General features: G+C 41.3%; 1 protein-coding gene across 1 annotated transcript in view; it reads right to left on the bottom strand.

The window, feature by feature from the left end:
• LOC123550515 (uncharacterized) overlaps positions 1 to 19,797 on the bottom strand; it is a 75,747-nt gene that overhangs the window by 37,667 nt on the left and 18,283 nt on the right. The window contains exons 29-51 of the mRNA XM_053546789.1: positions 19,434 to 19,548; positions 18,114 to 18,358; positions 17,616 to 17,733; positions 17,050 to 17,201; positions 16,355 to 16,469; positions 13,682 to 14,803; positions 12,476 to 13,409; positions 11,405 to 12,357; positions 7,999 to 11,171; positions 7,305 to 7,418; positions 6,608 to 6,722; positions 5,647 to 5,906; positions 5,349 to 5,463; positions 4,918 to 5,141; positions 4,619 to 4,733; positions 4,303 to 4,463; positions 3,967 to 4,081; positions 3,175 to 3,404; positions 2,669 to 2,783; positions 1,747 to 1,862; positions 1,333 to 1,368; positions 671 to 785; positions 198 to 358 (exon numbers count right to left, since the gene is read on the bottom strand). Of these exons, the coding sequence (XP_053402764.1) occupies positions 198 to 358; positions 671 to 785; positions 1,333 to 1,368; positions 1,747 to 1,862; positions 2,669 to 2,783; positions 3,175 to 3,404; positions 3,967 to 4,081; positions 4,303 to 4,463; positions 4,619 to 4,733; positions 4,918 to 5,141; positions 5,349 to 5,463; positions 5,647 to 5,906; positions 6,608 to 6,722; positions 7,305 to 7,418; positions 7,999 to 11,171; positions 11,405 to 12,357; positions 12,476 to 13,409; positions 13,682 to 14,803; positions 16,355 to 16,469; positions 17,050 to 17,201; positions 17,616 to 17,733; positions 18,114 to 18,358; positions 19,434 to 19,548 (8,919 nt within the window). The remainder of the gene's footprint in view (positions 1 to 197; positions 359 to 670; positions 786 to 1,332; positions 1,369 to 1,746; positions 1,863 to 2,668; positions 2,784 to 3,174; positions 3,405 to 3,966; positions 4,082 to 4,302; positions 4,464 to 4,618; positions 4,734 to 4,917; positions 5,142 to 5,348; positions 5,464 to 5,646; positions 5,907 to 6,607; positions 6,723 to 7,304; positions 7,419 to 7,998; positions 11,172 to 11,404; positions 12,358 to 12,475; positions 13,410 to 13,681; positions 14,804 to 16,354; positions 16,470 to 17,049; positions 17,202 to 17,615; positions 17,734 to 18,113; positions 18,359 to 19,433; positions 19,549 to 19,797) is intronic.

Below are 19,797 nucleotides of genomic sequence, written 5' to 3'. Positions count from 1 at the left end.
CACCTCTACAAAAAGAAATCAATAAAACCCTGCAAAAATTGATCAGATAGACACAAACATAGCATTTGCATTCCTTTAAAACTGTACAGACACTTCACCAGTAAATAAACTATTAACATCTATAAATAACTAATAAAAAAAGAAAGTATAATTTAATAAAATTTACTTCCATAATGATAATAAAAGGGGATAGCTACCTGGTACGGGACTTGGTATTATTGGTGGTGAAGGTGTTCCTGAGCCGTTAACCTGTCCATACACTCCGGCATTGCCTGGGCAGCTTGGTGCCTGACAGCATACTGGATCTCTCGGATCTGGTACCATTGTACAGCCGGGTTGTAGAGGATAGCTTGGACATCTGTACACAGAAAAACTCACTGCATTATTTCAAATGTCTACTTGAATTTTTTATTATTCCCTATACCAAACACATCAATTAAAACATTAGGTGAACAAATCTGCTTCTCTAACCAGCCTTGCTCAATTATTACCATAATGGAATAGAAGGAATTGAGCCAAAAAGTACTAACATCAGCAGTGGAAAAAGTTATACAAAAGAAGCAAAATCAACAAAAAATATATTATTTAATCAGTCAATACAATTTTTCTCCTGGATGAATGATCATGCAAACATATAATCTTCAAGTAGTAAGACATATAGCTGGTATACCTGTCATTGCAACTAATAGCTCCGGTCTTGCCATCATCACAGACACAGTATTTGTCACAGCCCACATACCATTTCTGGCCTGTAGTGTACTGTTTACCATCCATTACACATACTTCTGCAAAAAATATACATCAACAAGTTCAGAATAGCTCCTTTCTAGAGCATTATCTATAGAGATTAACATATAAGAATAATATACATGTTCAGAAAGTAAATACTGAGAAATCATAAATATTCATGGGCGGACTAATTTTTGTGAATTTCATGGTTGTGTATAAGTCCATGAAATTAGATTTGAAGGTGAAAGTAACATACCTTAATGATAAGAAATTGTTTTCAAAATGTTAAATCAAGTTTTATCAGCAGGAAATAAGTAAAATGCTTGTGGCAAATATCAAAGACCTATGAAAAAGTCTTTGACAAAAATTCAATCAAACCCATATAATAGTAAGCAGCCGGCCAACAGAGGGCCAATATATGACTGCTTAAGGCAGGTGGCTGTATAAGACAAGTTGAAATTTGGACATAAATTCTATTCAGGACGTCAGCTGACTGACTTCATAAGGCAAGTGGTTGTGTAAAACAGGTGGACACTTAAGCAGGTTCAACTATTTATAGTAATGAATTTGAAAATAGAGCAGAAAAAAATACAAATATGTTACCTTTAGGTGCTGGAGTGGACAGAGGAGCTGGACCACCTGAAGTGAACATATTACTCAAGGTAATTTCTTCAAAATATTTAAAACTTGAATAAGTAAGTCACACACTCAGTCCTATTACAGTCCCAGGTTTCTCAACAGTAACTCTTTTTATATTTAGTACAGTTTTTTTAAATAGTTAAACAGTCAAACCATATACTTTCTAAATGTCTCGGAAAAAATCTGCCAAAGTTATACATGTATAAGCTTAAAAGCTTCAGTGAGAAACAATAATCAAAGTTTGAAAATGAAAAGCTTATATTTTTATAATATGATAAATTCATTTTCAATTTATGTCTGCAATGGCAACGTTTTGTCCATATTGACCTTATTAATCATCAGTGTTTCTTAATTTTGAAATATGAGCTGAGAGTATACCTGTGGGTGGGGCGGGTGTATGTGGACATACGTTGCAGGCTGGTTTTGTACAACACTTGTTGTTTGGATCCTGTGCCATCTTGCAGTATGATGGTAGACCAACATATCGTGGGCATCTGAAAAAAAAAATAGATCTCTTGTTTAATCTGCAACACAATACTTTTAATTATGATTGTAGCTCACCATACCCAGTCAGGTTATATATTTAGCCAATATTAATAAATATACTTGACCAGGATTCTCTAGATTTAAATCAATGTTTAATGATAAAACATTTTATCTAAAAATGGACATACAGTCGACATCGTACTTGCGACCACCTCTATTAAGCGAAATTTGTATTAAACGACTGGTCAAAATCCCTCCCGAACGTTTTCAGTATATAAATTTATTCCATTAAACGACTTTTTTATTAAACGACAAGCGACCACATTAATGTAGTCCCGACAGGTAACATATTCGAAAAAAGTATCTATTAAGCAACCAGGTACCAAAATTCTACCGGGCATTTCTTCATCTGTGTAATTAGTGAGTATGTTTTGCACGTGACTGAATGCAATTAACCTTTGTATCAGTCGAACTTACAAACAATCTAGCCATAATTTTCACGGTTTGTGTACTTGGAAAAGTGTTCACGATGTTAAAACAGATTTTTGAACCATACATGTATGCTGATAATAAATACTGTTACATTAACAGCTAAAAATAACTTTTCTTTTCATCTGACTGAAATTCATTAAGAGACCATTCCATTAAGAGACCACTTCTTAGCAGTCCCTTGGGTGCTGCAGGTCTCTTAATACAATGTCGACTGTAGTATATCTTTAAAACTTAAGTTCTCCAAACCATATTTCAGCCATTACTAAAACTGTCAAGTAGAACTTGACAGATCAAACTCTTAAACAAAAGCTCAACAACTTACTTCTCAGTACACTGGTACTGTCCACTGCTTGTATCAATACATGTACAAACGAATGAGCAGCCATCGTCCCAGCTCTGTCCCTGTCTGTATTGTGTTCCCTTGTATTCACAATAACCTGGTAATAAAAGTAATGAATTAATCATTTTACTTTGGTACCACAATCTTTTTTAGTGTAATGACTTTCTATATACTATATCATGTTTTGCAAACTGGCTACTATATCATGTTTTGCAAACTGGCTACTAGATCATGTTCTGCAAACTGGCTACTTCATCACGTTTTGCTAGCTGGTTAACTCAATTCTGGGTTTCTTCATAGCCAGCCAATTCTTTTAACTTCTACACACCCAGCATAAACTAACATTCAGAGGTGTATTAACTCAAGACATGGACCAATGTGTTTCACAGTAAAGTAATTTACTCAAAATGCTTTTAAGCAATGATTCATGCTTCACTTGTTTAAATATATTTTCTAGATTTGAAGTTTTTCAGATATAGATTGCTTACCAACATTGGATGGTGCAACTCCGGTGACTGGGTCTGGTTGTGGACCTCCTGTGATCACACCTGGTACTGCTGTTGGCATTGGGTATGGGCACACTGTTGGTAGTGTCTTCGTGGTACCTGGCTGAGGAGCTGGTGTTGGGATGTAGGTACATTTTGGTACCTGGCAGCAGGCATCATTTGGATCAATGACCATTACACAGCCAGAGCCCAGGTTGTTGTATGATTTACATCTACAAGCAGATTGTGATCTCTGTTTTACATATCTCTAATACTCCAGGCTTTGAACATATTACCTGGATCCTAGCAAGCTGACATAGCATAAAATCCAAATTCTTTTCCCCATACTTAGCTGTTTAAAATTCAGTTAAGGTAATTATGCATAAATAAACAGAGAATAATCAAAACCTTTTCTTTAGGTTTTCAGCTGTTATTAAAAACAATACCAGATTTATTAAAAAAGAAAATTGAAAACATTGAGCAGATATCAGATTATTATGAACAAAACTGATCATTCTCCTAAATGTCACACATTTAAAGTAACTACATGATGTATACAGCAAAATGGTACAGAAATATTTTGAGAGATATTTCAGGTGATGGACATATAACGACATTTGACAATTTTCGTATTATTACGTATTCTTGATAGGCATTTTGGCATTCTTATCTATACATGCACATGGCTTTCTGTAAAAAAATGGGAGAATGCCAAAATCATAAAAAGAAATTAGTAATTTGCCGACTGTCATAAGAACACTTACTTGATAAAAAAAGTTTCTAGATTCGACATACCTGTCAAAGCATGTGTAAATGTTCATATCAGCATTGTCACAGCGACATTTCTTCTGGCATCCGTCATCCCAGGTCTGACCCTGACTGTATGGTACACCCTTGTAGACGCAGAATGCTGTAATGATATAACATGTGGCATATTTATGTTGCTTTTGTTGAGACATATAAATGTCATGTACTGAGTAACAAATGAATATTATTCTGAACACTGATTAAAATTATATTACACTGTTTTAGGAAGTCTTTTTCATTCTTTCTTACTTCAAACATTTCTACATTAACAGTACACAGTCTACAAATACAGAAAAAAAAGGAAAGAAAGTGAACCAGTCTTACATGGTGGTAGGGGAGGTAACTGTGTAGATACACCAGGAGAGACTGGTGCTGGTAGTGTTGGAGATGTCTGGTTGTAGTCACAGACTGGTACAAAACAGCAGACGTCATTTGGATCTCTCTGTAACTTGCACTCTGGTGGAACCAGTGGGAACTTAGCACATCTGCATATACCAAAAACTGTTCTTGAGTATGTGAAATCTTGGAACATTAAATACAGGTTCTTCAACTAGCTCTAAAATTTTCAGTCGATCAATTCTGAATACAGAATGTTTCAAAGTTCAACATGTCAATGTAAACAAGCACTGACTATACAAACCTTTCAGTGCATTCGTATTTTCCTGTCATACCATCTGTACAGATACAGTCATATTTGCATCCGTCTTGCCATTTCTGTCCTTGCGTGTACATTCTGCCTTGATACACGCATACGTCTGTAAAAGATGGACGTATTTCATATAAATGACAGTTTATGCACAGAATGAAGTTTTCAATGGCCAAGCCTTGACATCTGATTAGTTCGAAATTAAAAAAATGTGTGACTTTTTTTAAACTAAAACTATAAGCAGATGCAAAGGAATATAAATTGTAGAGATGACAAAGAAAACTTGAACTTACTCTTAGGAGCAGAAGTGAAGCCTCCGGTTCCTGGTGTTGGTACAGGTGGGGTTCCAGAGCCAGAGATGACACCAGGCACACCTGTTACAGTCTGTGGACCTCCTGTTGGCACGGTCTGGCCTGGACCTGGTACTGGTATACACTGTGGTACCTCACAGCAAGTTGGGTCATTTGGATCTGGTACCAGTGTACATCCACTTGGTATTTTTGGGTATTTTGCACATCTGAAATGATAAACATTTGTTTGAACCTTTGTCTTAATGTATCCTTTACTACAAACAACTAGGTGTGAAATTTGCCTTAAAGTTCAAAGTATTCTACCATATTTTTAAAGTTTTGTTCATAAACTGTAATCACAGATTTAGTGATCATGCTAAATGTTTAGCTTATATTATTTTTTTTCAAGTAATTTACAAAAAATGAAAGTTTACCTGTCAAAACATCTGTAGAAGTGGGTCTTGCCATCTTCACACACACATTTCTGGTCACAGCCATTATACCAGCTCTGTCCAGCCACATAGTGGACACCATTCATTACACAGCCCTCTGTAATACAAGTTATAACTGCCAAGTAAACATTTCACCTTCTTTCATGTCAGAAAATTAAAAAAAATACACTATGCTATCAAAAATAAAAGACTACATTTTAGTTTCTTTTGACATAGAAAATGTTGGCTGGTGTGTAAGTGGAATAAAGCTGAAAGACTACATAAGAAATTTGGAACTTACCACTCTTGCCAGATATTCCTCCGGTTCCTGGTGTAGGTACACGGGGAGTGCTGGAGCCAGAAAAGCCGCCAGGTATACCTGGTACAGTCAGTAATGGACTTATTGTTGATTGTCCAGGAGCTGGTGTTGGTTGAGGCTGTGGTGCTGGGGTTGCTACGGGAGCTGGTGTGGGTTTCTGGCATACTGGGACCTTACAGCAAGCGTCCTTTGGATCGACAACCAATCGGCAATATGATGGAAGATTCAAGAACAATGGACATCTGCAAGAATAACACATACTTCGCATTTATCATTATAAACATAAATCTGTTATAAATCCATAAGCAAATCCACACATTTCTGGGCATATTTTATTCACATTGGCGGTAAAGGCACAAACACATAACAATTTGAAGGGTGTTGGGTGGGGGAGGCATTTATTAACAGTCAAAATTGATTTTTTTTTCTATTTTTATCTTCTTTTAAACAGCCATCTGCCTTACACAGCGAAAAGTTGTTGTTCCTTTAGCTGACTACTTAATAAAGGCTTGAATGTATCTCATTTCTACACAAGTAACTGTAAATTGACAACTCCATGAACAAAACAGCGTAACGTGTATTGTCTTGACATAACCATCAGAGAGAAGACATGTCTGCTACTGTAAAATCATTTATTTTTGTGGGCATGAAATTTCATGGTTTTTGTCAAAACGGCAATTTTTGTGGGGATACGAATTCGTGGATTTTACTTTTGAACATAAAATGAATGGGAATTTTACTTCTTCATTGGGATTAAATTTCGTGGACTGACTCAACCATGAAATCCACAAAAATTAGTCCCCCGCGAATATTAATGATTTCACAGTATTCAAATCTATGACCAGGTGACTGAAAATCAAGTGCTCTACTAATTGAGCAAACTGGGCATGTTCAATGCTGTGGCAAACATTTTCTTATAATCATAAAACCGTGATAAGATTACCTCTCTTTGCATTCGTATCTGCCAGTATGATCATCCAAGCATTCACAATCATATTTACATCCATCCTTCCATGTCTGACCAGCGTTATATACAACACCATAGTGTACACATCCAGCTGCAATGAGATAAATTCATATCACCAGAAGCTTACTGAATTATCACTGTGGACTTTTACAATGTGTTTGTAACTCCCACTGTTTCAAACAATGACATTATTAAACTGATTTTGAAATAAATCTAAAAGTTTATTAGAATTATATAAAGATTTCACAACATAAATGTTGTAACAACATAACATTGAGTGGTGATGTGCGTAGTGCACGAATTTTGTGGAAAACATTTAAAAGACATCACCAGGAAGAGAGTTTTAGAATAAAATATCATTCAAAACTAAAAAAAAGAAAGAAATGTGGAATAATAATATCTGTTATGTGTTTACGAATCGGATAGAAATATCCGTCCCGAAAGCACCCAGAGTCATCTGGCATGGGGGGTGCCAAATGGGTTTTGCCGGCATAGGTAAAATCACTGGAAACACCAGTCCAGTGTGCAAGAAAAAATATCTTTCACTTGTGAAAACTAAATTTACATCTTAACTGGAGGCTATGATACACAATGAAACACGGCATCTGTCCACATACACTAAAAAATATTTCAATCTTTGGACTGAAATCCTGTACAAATAATAAAATCTTACATTTGTTTCCATTGACTCCAGATCCCTGGAATGTTCCTGGAAGAGCTGTTGGTACTGGGAAAGGGTTTGGTGCTGGTGTTGGGAACATTCCTGGAGCATATGTAAGTCCTGGACCTAAAACAAGAATTTAACTGCTGTTATGGCTTTCATCAATTTACCAGTCAAGTATCATACTGTGGGTCAATGTGACACACTACAGGATCGTATTTGAATCTTGTGGATATCTTCAGATGGTAATTTTGATATTTTCAGTTCAAACTGTTACTTTGATATGACATTATTACCATTTGAGCAACAGCCATGTCATCAGCCTCTGTGCTTTAAATGAAAGGGAGATAATTCAGTAATTAATGAAGCTAGTTATCATTCTTAATCTGTTCTTCTCATTCCTTGTCATCTGTCAAAAAATCATTATATGGAACAAGATTTGTGAAATTAAAGCTCCACAAAGCTTTTCATTTCATGTTAAGACAATTAAAGCCATAAAGGGAAGTAATTATTTTTCTGCTTTGTATTTTCTTTCATTGCCATTTACCTTTACTTAAGCATCATTCAATTCTCTTATTAAGTTTCAATGTAGCGTCCTGAAGAAAACACACATAACATTTCTGGATGGACAAAGCACTAAATTTCTAATCACAAGCCTGCTAGCTATGAGGTATAAAGTCAATTTATGAAAAGAAAATACATTTACCTGGTGTTGGTATCTTATTGGGAGCATATGTGCTGCCTGGTGCAGGTGTAGGAACCATTCCTGGTACCCATGTAGGGAACTTGCCTGGTGCATAAGTCAAACCTGGTCCAGCTGGGGTTGGTATCATACCAGGGGCATATGTAACACCTGGTGCTGGTGTTGGAACCATGCCTGGTACCCAAGTAGGGAACTTGCCTGGAGCATATGTATAACCTGGAGCTGGTGTTGGTATCATGTTAGGTGCATATGTAACACCTGGTGCTGGAGTTGGCACCATGCCTGGAACCCATGTGGGGTACTGTCCTGGAGCATAGGTATAGCCTGGTTTTGGTGTAGGAATCTTATCTGGTGAGTAGGTAACACCAGGCGCTGGTGTTGGTACCATTCCTGGAATCCATGTTGGGAACTTGCCTGGTGCATATGTGCTTCCTGGTGCAGGTGTTGGAACATACCATGGGGCAAATGTTTTTCCTGGCATTGGTGTTGGAATCATTCCTGGAACCCAAGTTGGGAATTTTCCTGGAGCATACGTTCTTCCTGGTGCCGGTGTAGGAATCCTATTTGGTGCATATGTACTTCCAGGAGCTGGAGTTGGAACCATACCTGGTACCCATGTTGGGAACTTGCCAGGAGCATAGGTATAACCTGGAGCTGGTGTTGGAATCTTATTTGGAGCATATGTCACACCTGGGGCTGGTGTTGGTACCATACCTGGTACCCATGTTGGGAACTTGCCTGGAGCGTATGTGTAGCCTGGTGCTGGTGTTGGAATCTTTCCTGGAGCATATGTAACACCTGGTGCTGGTGTGGGGACCATTCCTGGTACCCATGTTGGGAACTGACCAGGTGCATAAGTCATCCCTGGTGCTGGTGTTGGTACCTTATTTGGAGCAAAAGTCATTCCTGGCATTGGTGTTGGAACCATTCCTGGTACCCATGTTGGGAAAAACCCTGGAGCGTAAGTGCTTCCTGGTGCTGGTGTTGGAATTTTGTTTGGAGCATATGTTGCACCTGGAGCTGGTGTTGGGACCATGCCTGGTACCCATGTTGGATACTGGAATGGAGCATATGTAGATCCTGGGGCTGGAGTGAGTCCTGGAACCAACCATGGTGCAAACGTTTGTCCTGGAGCTGGTGTTGGAACCATTCCTGGTACCCATGTTGGGAACATACCTGGAGCATATGTTCTTCCTGGTGCTGGTGTCGGAATCAGGTTTGGTGCATATGTTTGTCCTGGTTTTGGAGTTGGTACCATACCTGGATGCCATGTTGGGAAAGTGTGCCCAGGAGCTGGTGTTGGGTAGGCACTTGGAATTATTGTAGGGAATTTTCCTGGAGCATAAGTTTGTCCTGGAGCAGGTGTTGGCACCAAGTAAGGTGGATATGTATAGCCTGGAGCTGGCGTGGGAACCATGCCAGGTACCCATGTTGGGAACTTGCCTGGTGCATATGTGCTTCCTGGAGCTGGTGTTGGTATCTTGTTTGGAGCATAAGTTACACCTGGTGCTGGTGTTGGTACCATTCCTGGTACCCATGTTGGGAACATTCCAGGTTTGTAGGTACTTCCTGGGGCTGGTGTTGGTATCTTGTTTGGTGCATATGTTACACCTGGGGCAGGTGTTGGCTGCATGCCTGGTACCCATGTTGGGAACTGTCCTGGAGCATAAGTTACTCCTGGTGCTGGTGTTGGGACTTTCCATGGAGCATAAGTAACACCTGGAGCTGGAGTGGGTACCATGCCAGGTACATATGTTGGGAACATTCCTGGTGGATATGTGCTTCCTGGAGCTGGTGTTGGTATCTTATCAGGACGATATGTCATGCCTGGAGCTGGGGTTGGCACCATACCTGGTACCCATGTTGGGAACATTCCTGGTTTGTATGTGCTTCCTGGTGCTGGGGTTGGTATCTTACCAGGGGCATATGTCATACCAGGGGCAGGAGTTGGTACCATTCCTGGTACATATGTTGGGAAGTGTCCAGGAGCATATGTATAGCCTGGTGCTGGTGTTGGAATCATATTTGGAGCATATGTTACACCTGGAGCTGGTGTTGGCACCATGCCTGGAACCCACGTTGGGAATTTCAATGGAGCATATGTGCTTCCTGGAGCAGGTGTTGGAATCTTTCCTGGAGCATATGTTACACCTGGTGCTGGTGTGGGGACCATTCCTGGTACCCATGTTGGGAACTTACCAGGTGCATAAGTCATTCCTGGAGCAGGAGTTGGAACCTTATTTGGAGCATAAGTCATTCCTGGCATTGGTGTTGGAACCATTCCTGGTACCCATGTTGGGAAAAACCCTGGAGCATAAGTTCTTCCTGGTGCTGGTGTTGGAATTTTGTTTGGAGCATATGTCACACCTGGAGCTGGTGTTGGGACCATGCCTGGTACCCATGTTGGATACTGGAATGGAGCATATGTAGATCCTGGGGCTGGAGTGAGTCCAGGAACCAACCATGGTGCAAAAGTCTTTCCTGGAGCTGGTGTTGGAACCATTCCTGGTACCCATGTTGGGAACATACCTGGAGGATATGTGCTTCCTGGTGCTGGTGTTGGAATCAGGTTTGGTGCATATGTCTGTCCTGGTTTTGGAGTTGGTACCATACCTGGATGCCATGTTGGGAAGGTGTGCCCAGGAGCTGGTGTTGGGTAGGCACTTGGAATTATTGTAGGGAATTTTCCTGGAGCATAAGTTTGTCCTGGGGCTGGTGTTGGCACCAAGTAAGGTGGATATGTATAGCCTGGAGCTGGAGTGGGAACCATGCCAGGTACCCATGTTGGGAACTTGCCTGGAGCATATGTTTGTCCTGGGGCAGGTGTTGGTATCTTGTTTGGAGCATAAGTTACACCTGGTGCTGGTGTTGGTACCATGCCTGGTACCCATGTTGGGAACATTCCAGGTTTATAGGTACTTCCTGGGGCTGGTGTTGGTATCTTATTTGGTGCATATGTTACACCTGGGGCAGGTGTTGGTACCATGCCTGGTACCCATGTTGGGAACTTTCCAGGAGCATATGTACTTCCTGGTGCTGGTGTTGGGATTTTCCATGGCGCATAAGTAAAACCTGGTTGAGGAGTGGGTACCATGCCAGGTACATATGTTGGGAACATTCCTGGTGGATATGTGCTTCCTGGAGCTGGTGTTGGTATCTTTCTGGTGCATATGTACCTGGTGCAGGTTGGCTGCATACCTGGACCCATGTTGGGAACTTGCCTGGAGCTAAGTTATCCTGGTGCTGGTGTTGGTATCTTATTTGGAGCATATGTCACACCTAGGTGCAGGAGTTGGTACATGCCAGGTACAGTTGGGAACATTCCTGGTGGATATGTGTTCCTGGAGCTGGTGTGGATCTTATCAGGACGATATGTCATGCCTGGAGCTGGGTTGGACCATCCTGGTACCATGTTGGGAACATTCTGGTTGTATGTGCTTCCTGGTGCGGGGTTGGTATCTTACCAGGGGCATATGTCATACCAGGGGCGGGTTGGACCATTCCTGGTACATATGTTGGGAAGTGACCTGGAGCATATGTATAACCTGGGGCTGGTGTTGGTATCTTGCCAGGTGCATATGTCACACCTGGAGCTGGTGTTGGCACCATGCCTGGAACGTATGTTGGGAATTTCAATGGAGCATATGTGCTTCCTGGAGCAGGTTGGAATCTTCCTGGAGCATAGTTACACCTGGTGCTGGTGTGGGACCATTCCTGGTACCCATGTTGGGAATTACCAGGTGCATAAGTCTTCCGGTGCGGGTTGGTACCTTTTTGGAGCAAAGTCATTCCTGGCATTGGTGTTGGAACCATTCCTGGTACCCATGTTGGGAAAAACCTGGAGCATAAGTTCTTCCTGGTGCTGGTGTTGGAATTTTGTTTGGAGCATATGTGCACCTGGAGCTGGTGTTGGGACCATGCCTGGTACCCATGTTGGATACTGGAATGGAGCATATGTAGATCCTGGGGCTGGAGTGATCCGGAACCAACCATGGTGCAAGTCTTTCCTGGAGCTGGTGTTGGAACCATTCCTGGTACCCATGTTGGGAACATACCTGGAGGATATGTGCTTCCTGGTGCTGGTGTTGGAATCAGGTTTGGTGCATATGTTTGTCCTGGTTTTGGAGTTGGTACCATACCTGGATGCCATGTTGGGAAAGTGTGCCCAGGAGCTGGTGTTGGGTAGGCACTTGGAATTATTGTAGGGAATTTTCCTGGAGCATAAGTTTGTCCTGGGGCTGGTGTTGGCACTAAGTAAGGTGGATATGTATAGCCTGGAGCTGGTGTAGGAACCATGCCAGGTACCCATGTTGGGAACTTGCTGGAGCATATGTTTGTCCTGGGCAGGTGTTGGTATCTTGTTTGGAGCATAAGTTAACCTGGTGCTGGTGTTGGTACCATGCCTGGTACCCATGTTGGGAACATTCCGGTTTTAGGTACTTCCTGGGCTGGTGTTGGTATCTTATTGGGCATATGTTACACCTGGGGCAGGTGTTGGTACCATGCCTGGTACCCAAGTTGGGAACTTTCCAGGAGCATATGTACTTCCTGGTGCTGGTGTTGGGATTTTCCATGGAGCATAAGTAAAACCTGGTTGAGGAGTGGGTACCATACCAGGTACATATGTTGGGAACATTCCTGGTGGATATGTGCTTCCTGGAGCTGGTGTTGGTATCTTTCCTGGTGCATATGTCATGCCTGGTGCAGGAGTTGGCTGCATACCTGGAACCCATGTTGGGAACTTGCCTGGTGCGTAAGTGTATCCTGGAGCTGGTGTTGGTATCTTATTTGGAGCATATGTCACACCAGGTGCAGGAGTTGGCTGCATACCTGGTACCCATGTTGGGAACTTGCCTGGTGCATAAGTGTATCCTGGAGCTGGAGTAGGCAACTTATTTGGAGCATATGTCACGCCTGGTGCAGGAGTTGGAACCATTCCTGGTATCCATGTTGGGAACATTCCTGGTTGGTATGTACTTCCTGGTGCTGGGGTTGGTATCTTACCAGGGGCATATGTCATACCTGGGGCTGGTGTTGGAACCATTCCTGGTACATATGTTGGGAACTGACCTGGAGCATATGTATAGCCTGGGGCTGGTGTTGGTATCTTGCCAGGTGCATATGTCACACCTGGAGCTGGTGTTGGCACCATGCCTGGAACCCATGTTGGGAATTTCAATGGAGCATATGTGCTGCCTGGAGCAGGTGTTGGAATCTTTCCTGGAGCATATGTTACACCTGGTGCTGGTGTTGGAACCATTCCTGGTACCCAGGTTGGGAACAGACCAGGTGCATAAGTACTTCCAGGTGCCGGGGTTGGTACCTTGTTTGGAGCAAAAGTCATTCCTGGCATTGTGTTGGAACCATTCCTGGTACCATGTTGGGAAAAACCTGGAGCATAGTTCTTCCTGGTGCTGGTGTTGGAATTTGTTTGGAGCATATGTCACACTGGAGCTGGTGTTGGGACCATGCCTGGTACCCATGTTGGATATGGAATGGAGCATATGTAGATCCTGGGCTGGAGTGAGTCCGGAACAACCATGGTGCAAAAGTCTTTCTGGAGCTGGTGTTGGAACCATTCCTGGTACCATGTTGGGAACATACCTGGAGGATATGTGCTTCCTGGTGCTGGTGTTGGAATCGTTTGGTGCATATGTTTGTCCTGGTTTTGGAGTTGGTACCATACCTGGATGCCATGTTGGGAAGTTGCCAGGAGCTGGTGTTGGGTAGGCACTTGGAATTATTGTAGGGAATTTTCCTGGAGCATAAGTTTGTCTGGGCTGGTGTTGGCACTAAGTAGGTGGATATGTATAGCTGAGCTGGGTGGAACCATGCAGGTACCATGTTGGGAACTTGCTGGAGCAATGTTTGTCCTGGGGCAGGTGTTGGTATCTTGTTTGGAGCATAAGTAAAACCTGGTGCTGGTGTTGGTACCATACCTGGAACCCATGTTGGGTACATTCCTGGTTTGTAGGTACTTCCTGGTGCTGGTGTTGGTATCTTGTTAGGGGCATATGTCATGCCTGGGGCTGGAGTCGGTACCATGCCTGGTAACCATGTTGGGAACTTTCCAGGAGCATATGTACTTCCTGGTGCTGGTGTTGGTATTTTCCATGGAGCATAAGTAACACCTGGTGCAGGAGTGGGTACCATGCCAGGTACATATGTTGGAAACTGTCCTGGTGGATAAGTAAAACCTGGAGCTGGTGTTGGTATCTTGTTTGGAGCATATGTAAAACCTGGTGCTGGTGTCGGAACCATACCTGGTACCCATGTTGGGAACATTCCAGGTTTGTAGGTAATTCCTGGTGCTGGTGTTGGTATCTTATTTGGAGCATATGTCACACCTGGGGCAGGTGTTGGTACCATGCCTGGAACCCATGTTGGGAACTTGCCTGGTGGATATGTAAAGCCTGGTGCAGGTGTTGGTATCTTGTTTGGAGCATATGTAACACCTGGTGCAGGTGTTGGTACCATACCTGGTACCCATGTTGGATAAAGACCAGGTGCATAAGTAAGTCCAGGTGCTGGAGTTGGTAACTTATTTGGTGCATAAGTGTAGCCTGGAGCTGGTGTTGGAACCATTCCTGGTACCCATGTTGGGAACATTCCAGGTGCAAATGTACTGCCTGGAGCTGGTGTTGGCTCCTTACCAGGAGCGTAAGTAAATCCAGGAGCTGGGGTTGGTACCATGCCTGGGTACCAAGGTTTAGGTGTTGTTGGTGTTGGACAGTACGGAACTTTGCAGCAAGCATCTCGGGGATCTGTCACAAGGGTACATTCTTCTGGTACATCATAATTTCTACATCTGTAAATATTTATATTAGTCTGTTATTCATGTTTTCCCTCCGAGTCTTTAGTCACATACATTCAAACTTTGTTTGCTTGAGCTTGGCGGGACTGGCAAAATTTGTTAGAGTTATTTGTCGTTCGAGCCATCGACCAATAAACTTCACATTGGGACTTTGCTGGGACCTGACACAAGTTCGAGTGAAGGGTAGTGTTTTAATTATCTGAGTTCGAGCAAACAAAGTTCAACTGTATAAAAAAATCACTTTCAATCATGAAATATTACAGTAGTTGGGTATTTCATGTTACTTCAATTTCGTAAAATGACAGACAACAGACATTTTCACTTTTCCTAAAATTCTGTGTTTGAGCCGGTTTCACTTTTGGAGATAACTATGTTTCACTTTCACAAGTGTTTTAAATAAACATGTCACAATTTTTGCAATAATAAGCAGAAATTAAACCATTAAGGATATTAACCACTGGCACCAGATCAGAAAGAAAATGCCTCCGTACGTGTTACACCCTACCCCTAGGTATTCTTAAGAAAACCTGGTCTGGAGCGGAACAATACTAACCCATGTTCATCGGTTTTGTACGTAAACCCGGTGCTGTTATATTGGTGTACACTGCATTTAACAGCCGGAAATTTACTTCAATCGTGCACTTGTCACTGGGTGACTTGTTGGCATATGTACATGTGCAGGTAGTGGTACCTACTGGTAATTGATAGCCATGTAGTCAAGTTACAGAACTGCGGTTGAACTTCCCTAAGTGAACCTGGTCTAGAGGTTCAGGACAGTTGCACTGTACGCGCAATGTAACACCACACAAAGCCTGGAGCTGTATTCACCTTTACCGGACAAGTAAATCCATGAATGGATTACATCTGTATTTGGTTTTGTTTGTACATAATGGTTTGCACAACATTCGTGTTTATTTAATTACATTTTCACTATATTCTACATGTAAATTTAATATAGTCTGTATTCATGTCCTGAGTCTTTTCACATCATCCAAACGTGTTGTTCCCTATACTTTGAACGGAACTCACACATTGTTAGCAGTTTTTGTCGTTACCTTGTAAATCAAACTGTAACTACACATGATTTTGTAAGTAGATATTGAAATATCGATTGCGAGAAATAAAGCAAGATAAATAACACTTGTTCTAATCAATGTAAACTATTACTGAAGGGTTGGTTTCATTTTATGAATCTCGAATGAAGGAAGTAGATTTATTTTCCTCGTTTGACCGGTTTCATAGAAAATATTAGTTTAAAAGGTTATTAACATTAAACAGGGCAATTTTTTCTAGATTAAACCTAGGATATTAATCAAGTATCTTTGTGTTTTTTATCCTTTAGCCTGCTGGCGGCGATTGGTTTTGCCTTTGCAGCCAGTGCAGACCAAGATCAGCTCATGGTCTGTACTGTCCGCTATTCAGTTAGTAAATTTTCAGTGAACACCCCTTCGAATAATAAATGGTATTGCCCAAACTGAATGATGGAACAGTCCATTTTAGAAATTTAGCAGGCTAAGGGTTAAAGATGAACATGCAATGTATTACCTGTCATTACACCTGTAGAATCCAGTCATTTCATCTTCACAGACACACTGTAGGTCACATCCATCATTCCAGTGTTCTCCCACACCAAATCTTACACCATTGTACATACAACCAGCTGAAATGTAATACATATTTGTCAATAATTTTGTTTGGTGGTCCCCTGTAAAAATTCAAACAAAGTCTACCTTACAAGGAATGAGGAGCTACCTACAAAACATATTCAGGCCATATAAACTAGACAGACAGGTGGCTAATCTTTTTCCTCTGTCTGTTTTTATTGTTGTTTTTAGCCATTTATAAGAAATTTTGTCATGTCAGATCACATTGGGTTTAACGTCGCACCGACATAATTATTATCATTTGGCAAATCTCTAGCTTCGGTGGTGGAAGACCCCAGGTGCCCCTCCGTGCATTATTTCATCATGGGCAGGAACCTGAGCAGAACCACTGACCTTCCATAAGCGAGCTGGATGGCTTCCACACATGAAGAATTCAATGCACCAAGTGAGGCTCGAACCTACATCGGTGAGGGGCCAATGATTTGAAGTCACTTGAACCATGGAGGCCCCCTGACGGACCACTGTCATATGCAGAATGTAAAGCATGCTTCAGTATTATCAGTAGCTTCAAATGGATAATATGCACTGACCTTTTTTTAGTGGTTTCAAAAAGATACAAAATCTCAGTTTGCTTACTTTTTGGTTGTGGTGTAGGTGCCATGGTGGAGACTCCTGGTGGAGCTGGTGTGGGTACATTGATGGCGGGGCAGTAAGGTTTCTTACAGCATGGGTTATAGGGGTCTGTGATCATCCTGCAACCTGCTGGTAGGTCATCATACTTGGCACAGCTGTAAAATATGACATCGCAAGTAAAAATATGATAGTGAAACTTTTTAATAGTCATCTGAGACCTAGTTAAGTCCCCCTTCTCCCCTTCTGTCATGCATAGATCTGCAAAAGGCAAAATCTGAAACCTGGCTTACAGTGAATACTAAATGGACAAGTAATTCAATTGTACTTGGTATAAAGAAGATAAAATTTCGTGCTGGTCACAAATAACAAATTTGATTATTTCTGATAATAAAATTTTTCAAGAATAAAATTACCACAATGCAGCAGATATAATATGTACAAATCAAATTAGCATGAAAACGGCTATTATTTAAGCAGACTGTGTTATCATACAATAAAAATCAACAGTAAAAGCTCCATTCTTTACTTTTTCATTTTGTTTTAAGTTGTGAATAATACTGTAAGCTTACATTTCAGTACATTTATACTGTCCAGACATAGCATCGAGACATTCGCATTTGTAGTTGCAACCATCCTGCCATTTCTGTCCCTGTTGGTACATGTTGCCCTTGTAGATGCACACTTTTGCTGTAATTCACAACACATTCATTACACATCAAACCAATTTCACTGCCTCCTTCTATAGTAAATATTGAGAAATGCACAAAAGAAAGAATAGAACTTTTAGAAGCTTTAAGTGACCACTCTTAGGAGCTTTGAAGAGCAGTGTACATTTCTTCACCAAAAATGACTGCAAACAAAATGCCTAGATCTTTGTTTTTTTTTAAGTAATTATCTCCCTTTGACAGGCATATATCTCCCTTTGATAGACATCTTTTTACTAATGTGGAAAGTTAGATCCTTTTATTTTAGCACTAAACATAGCTATACAGTAACATTCAAAGTTGGATAAAATTATCATACACTTCGTCTATGTTTGAACTGACAAAAGAGCAAAACAAACTTACGTGCAGCTGTTGTGGAGGGTCCTGGTGTTGGTGAGTAGCCTGGGGAAGGGGCCATTGTTGGCTGAGGGGTGGGTGTGGCGGCACCACCATAGATAACACCTGGTGGTGGAGTGGGTGGGGTGAGGTAGCCTGTTGTTTGGTTCTTGGTGTTCTGGAACAGACATTTTGGTTCCTTGCAGCAAAGTGGGTCTGTGGAGCTCTGTACCAGTGAACACTGGGCTGGCAGGGAACCATAGATTGGGCACCTGCAAGCAAATAAAAGTTATAAATTTACTATTACACTAAATGTCAATATTACAAGTAATTTTGTAATTGCCAAAAACAAATATGACAATTTAAACAAGAGCTGTCTCCATAGGATGACACATGCCCCCGATGGCACTTTGAATGAATAGTTATGGCAGATGTTAGAGTTTAGGACCTTTGACCTACGGAGCTGGGTCTTGCGTGCGACACATCGTCTTACTGTGTCACACATTCATGCGTAGTTATTTTAAAATCCATGCATGAATGACAATGATATGGACCGGACACGCCCATCAATGCACTATCATGAAAAATGACCTTTAATGTCTAAGTGTGATCTTGATCTTTGAGCTACGGATCTGGGTCTTGCGTGCAACACGTCGTCTTTCTGTGGTACACATTCATGCCAAGTTTTTGAAAATCAATCCATCGATGATAAAGATATGGACCGGACACGCCCATCAATGCACTATCCTTTAACGTCTAAGTGTGACCTTGACCTTTGAGCTACGGACCTGGGTCTTGTGAGCGACATGTCGTCTTACTGTGGTACACATTAATGCCAAGTTATTTGAAAATCCATCCATCAATGACAAAGATATGGACCGGACATGCCCATCAATGCACTATCCTTTAATGTCTAAGTGTGACCTTGACCTTTGAGCTACGGGCCTGGGTCTTGCGCACGACACGTCGTCTTACTGTGGTACACATTAATGCCAAGTTATTTGAAAATCCATCCATCGATGACAAAGATATGGACCGGACACGAAAATTGCGGACAGACTGACAGACCGACAGACAGACTGACAGACCGACGGACGGTTCAAAAACTATATGCCTCCCTTCGGGGGCATAAAAACAAAACCTGATTCCCATCCTTTCCGATAAAAAAAATATGATATGGTGGCAAGAAAGTTATATTTTCATTTATCCCAAATATTCAAACAAAGCATTTATCCTGAAACACAATAAAGAATGAAGATCAAATTTCATAATGATAAAGCAAAAGGATGCATCTGAAACCTTCACAGACAAAGTGAAAGAACAGCAGAATAATAATACATGACAAACCTTTCATTACACGTGTAAACTCCTGCCTCAGAATCTTCACAAGTGCATACATAGTCGCAACCATCGTACCATTGTTGGCCCTGTGTGTAGTAGACACCCTTGTATACACACACATCTGAAAGTATAAATTATCTTTATGTCAAGTCCTGACACTACTTATGATTTTAAAGAAAGTGTTTTTGAGGTAAATGGAAACTGAGAAAATTCTGATTACACAGGAATATATGACCAAACTTGCAACCTGTTCATTGGCTTTTCTAACATCTTGTTATAAAGTTACCCTGGTCTAGGACTAGCAAACCTGAGCAACAAAGATTACAGAAAATAATCAAGACTGTGAACCTGTCCATTTTAGGATAAACTT

The sequence above is a fragment of the Mercenaria mercenaria genome, chromosome 6 (genome assembly GCF_021730395.1).
Source record: "Mercenaria mercenaria strain notata chromosome 6, MADL_Memer_1, whole genome shotgun sequence".
NCBI lineage: Eukaryota > Metazoa > Mollusca > Bivalvia > Venerida > Veneridae > Mercenaria > Mercenaria mercenaria.
The sequence above is the reverse complement of the archived record's forward strand: the minus strand, read 5'-3'. Positions and strand labels throughout refer to the sequence as shown.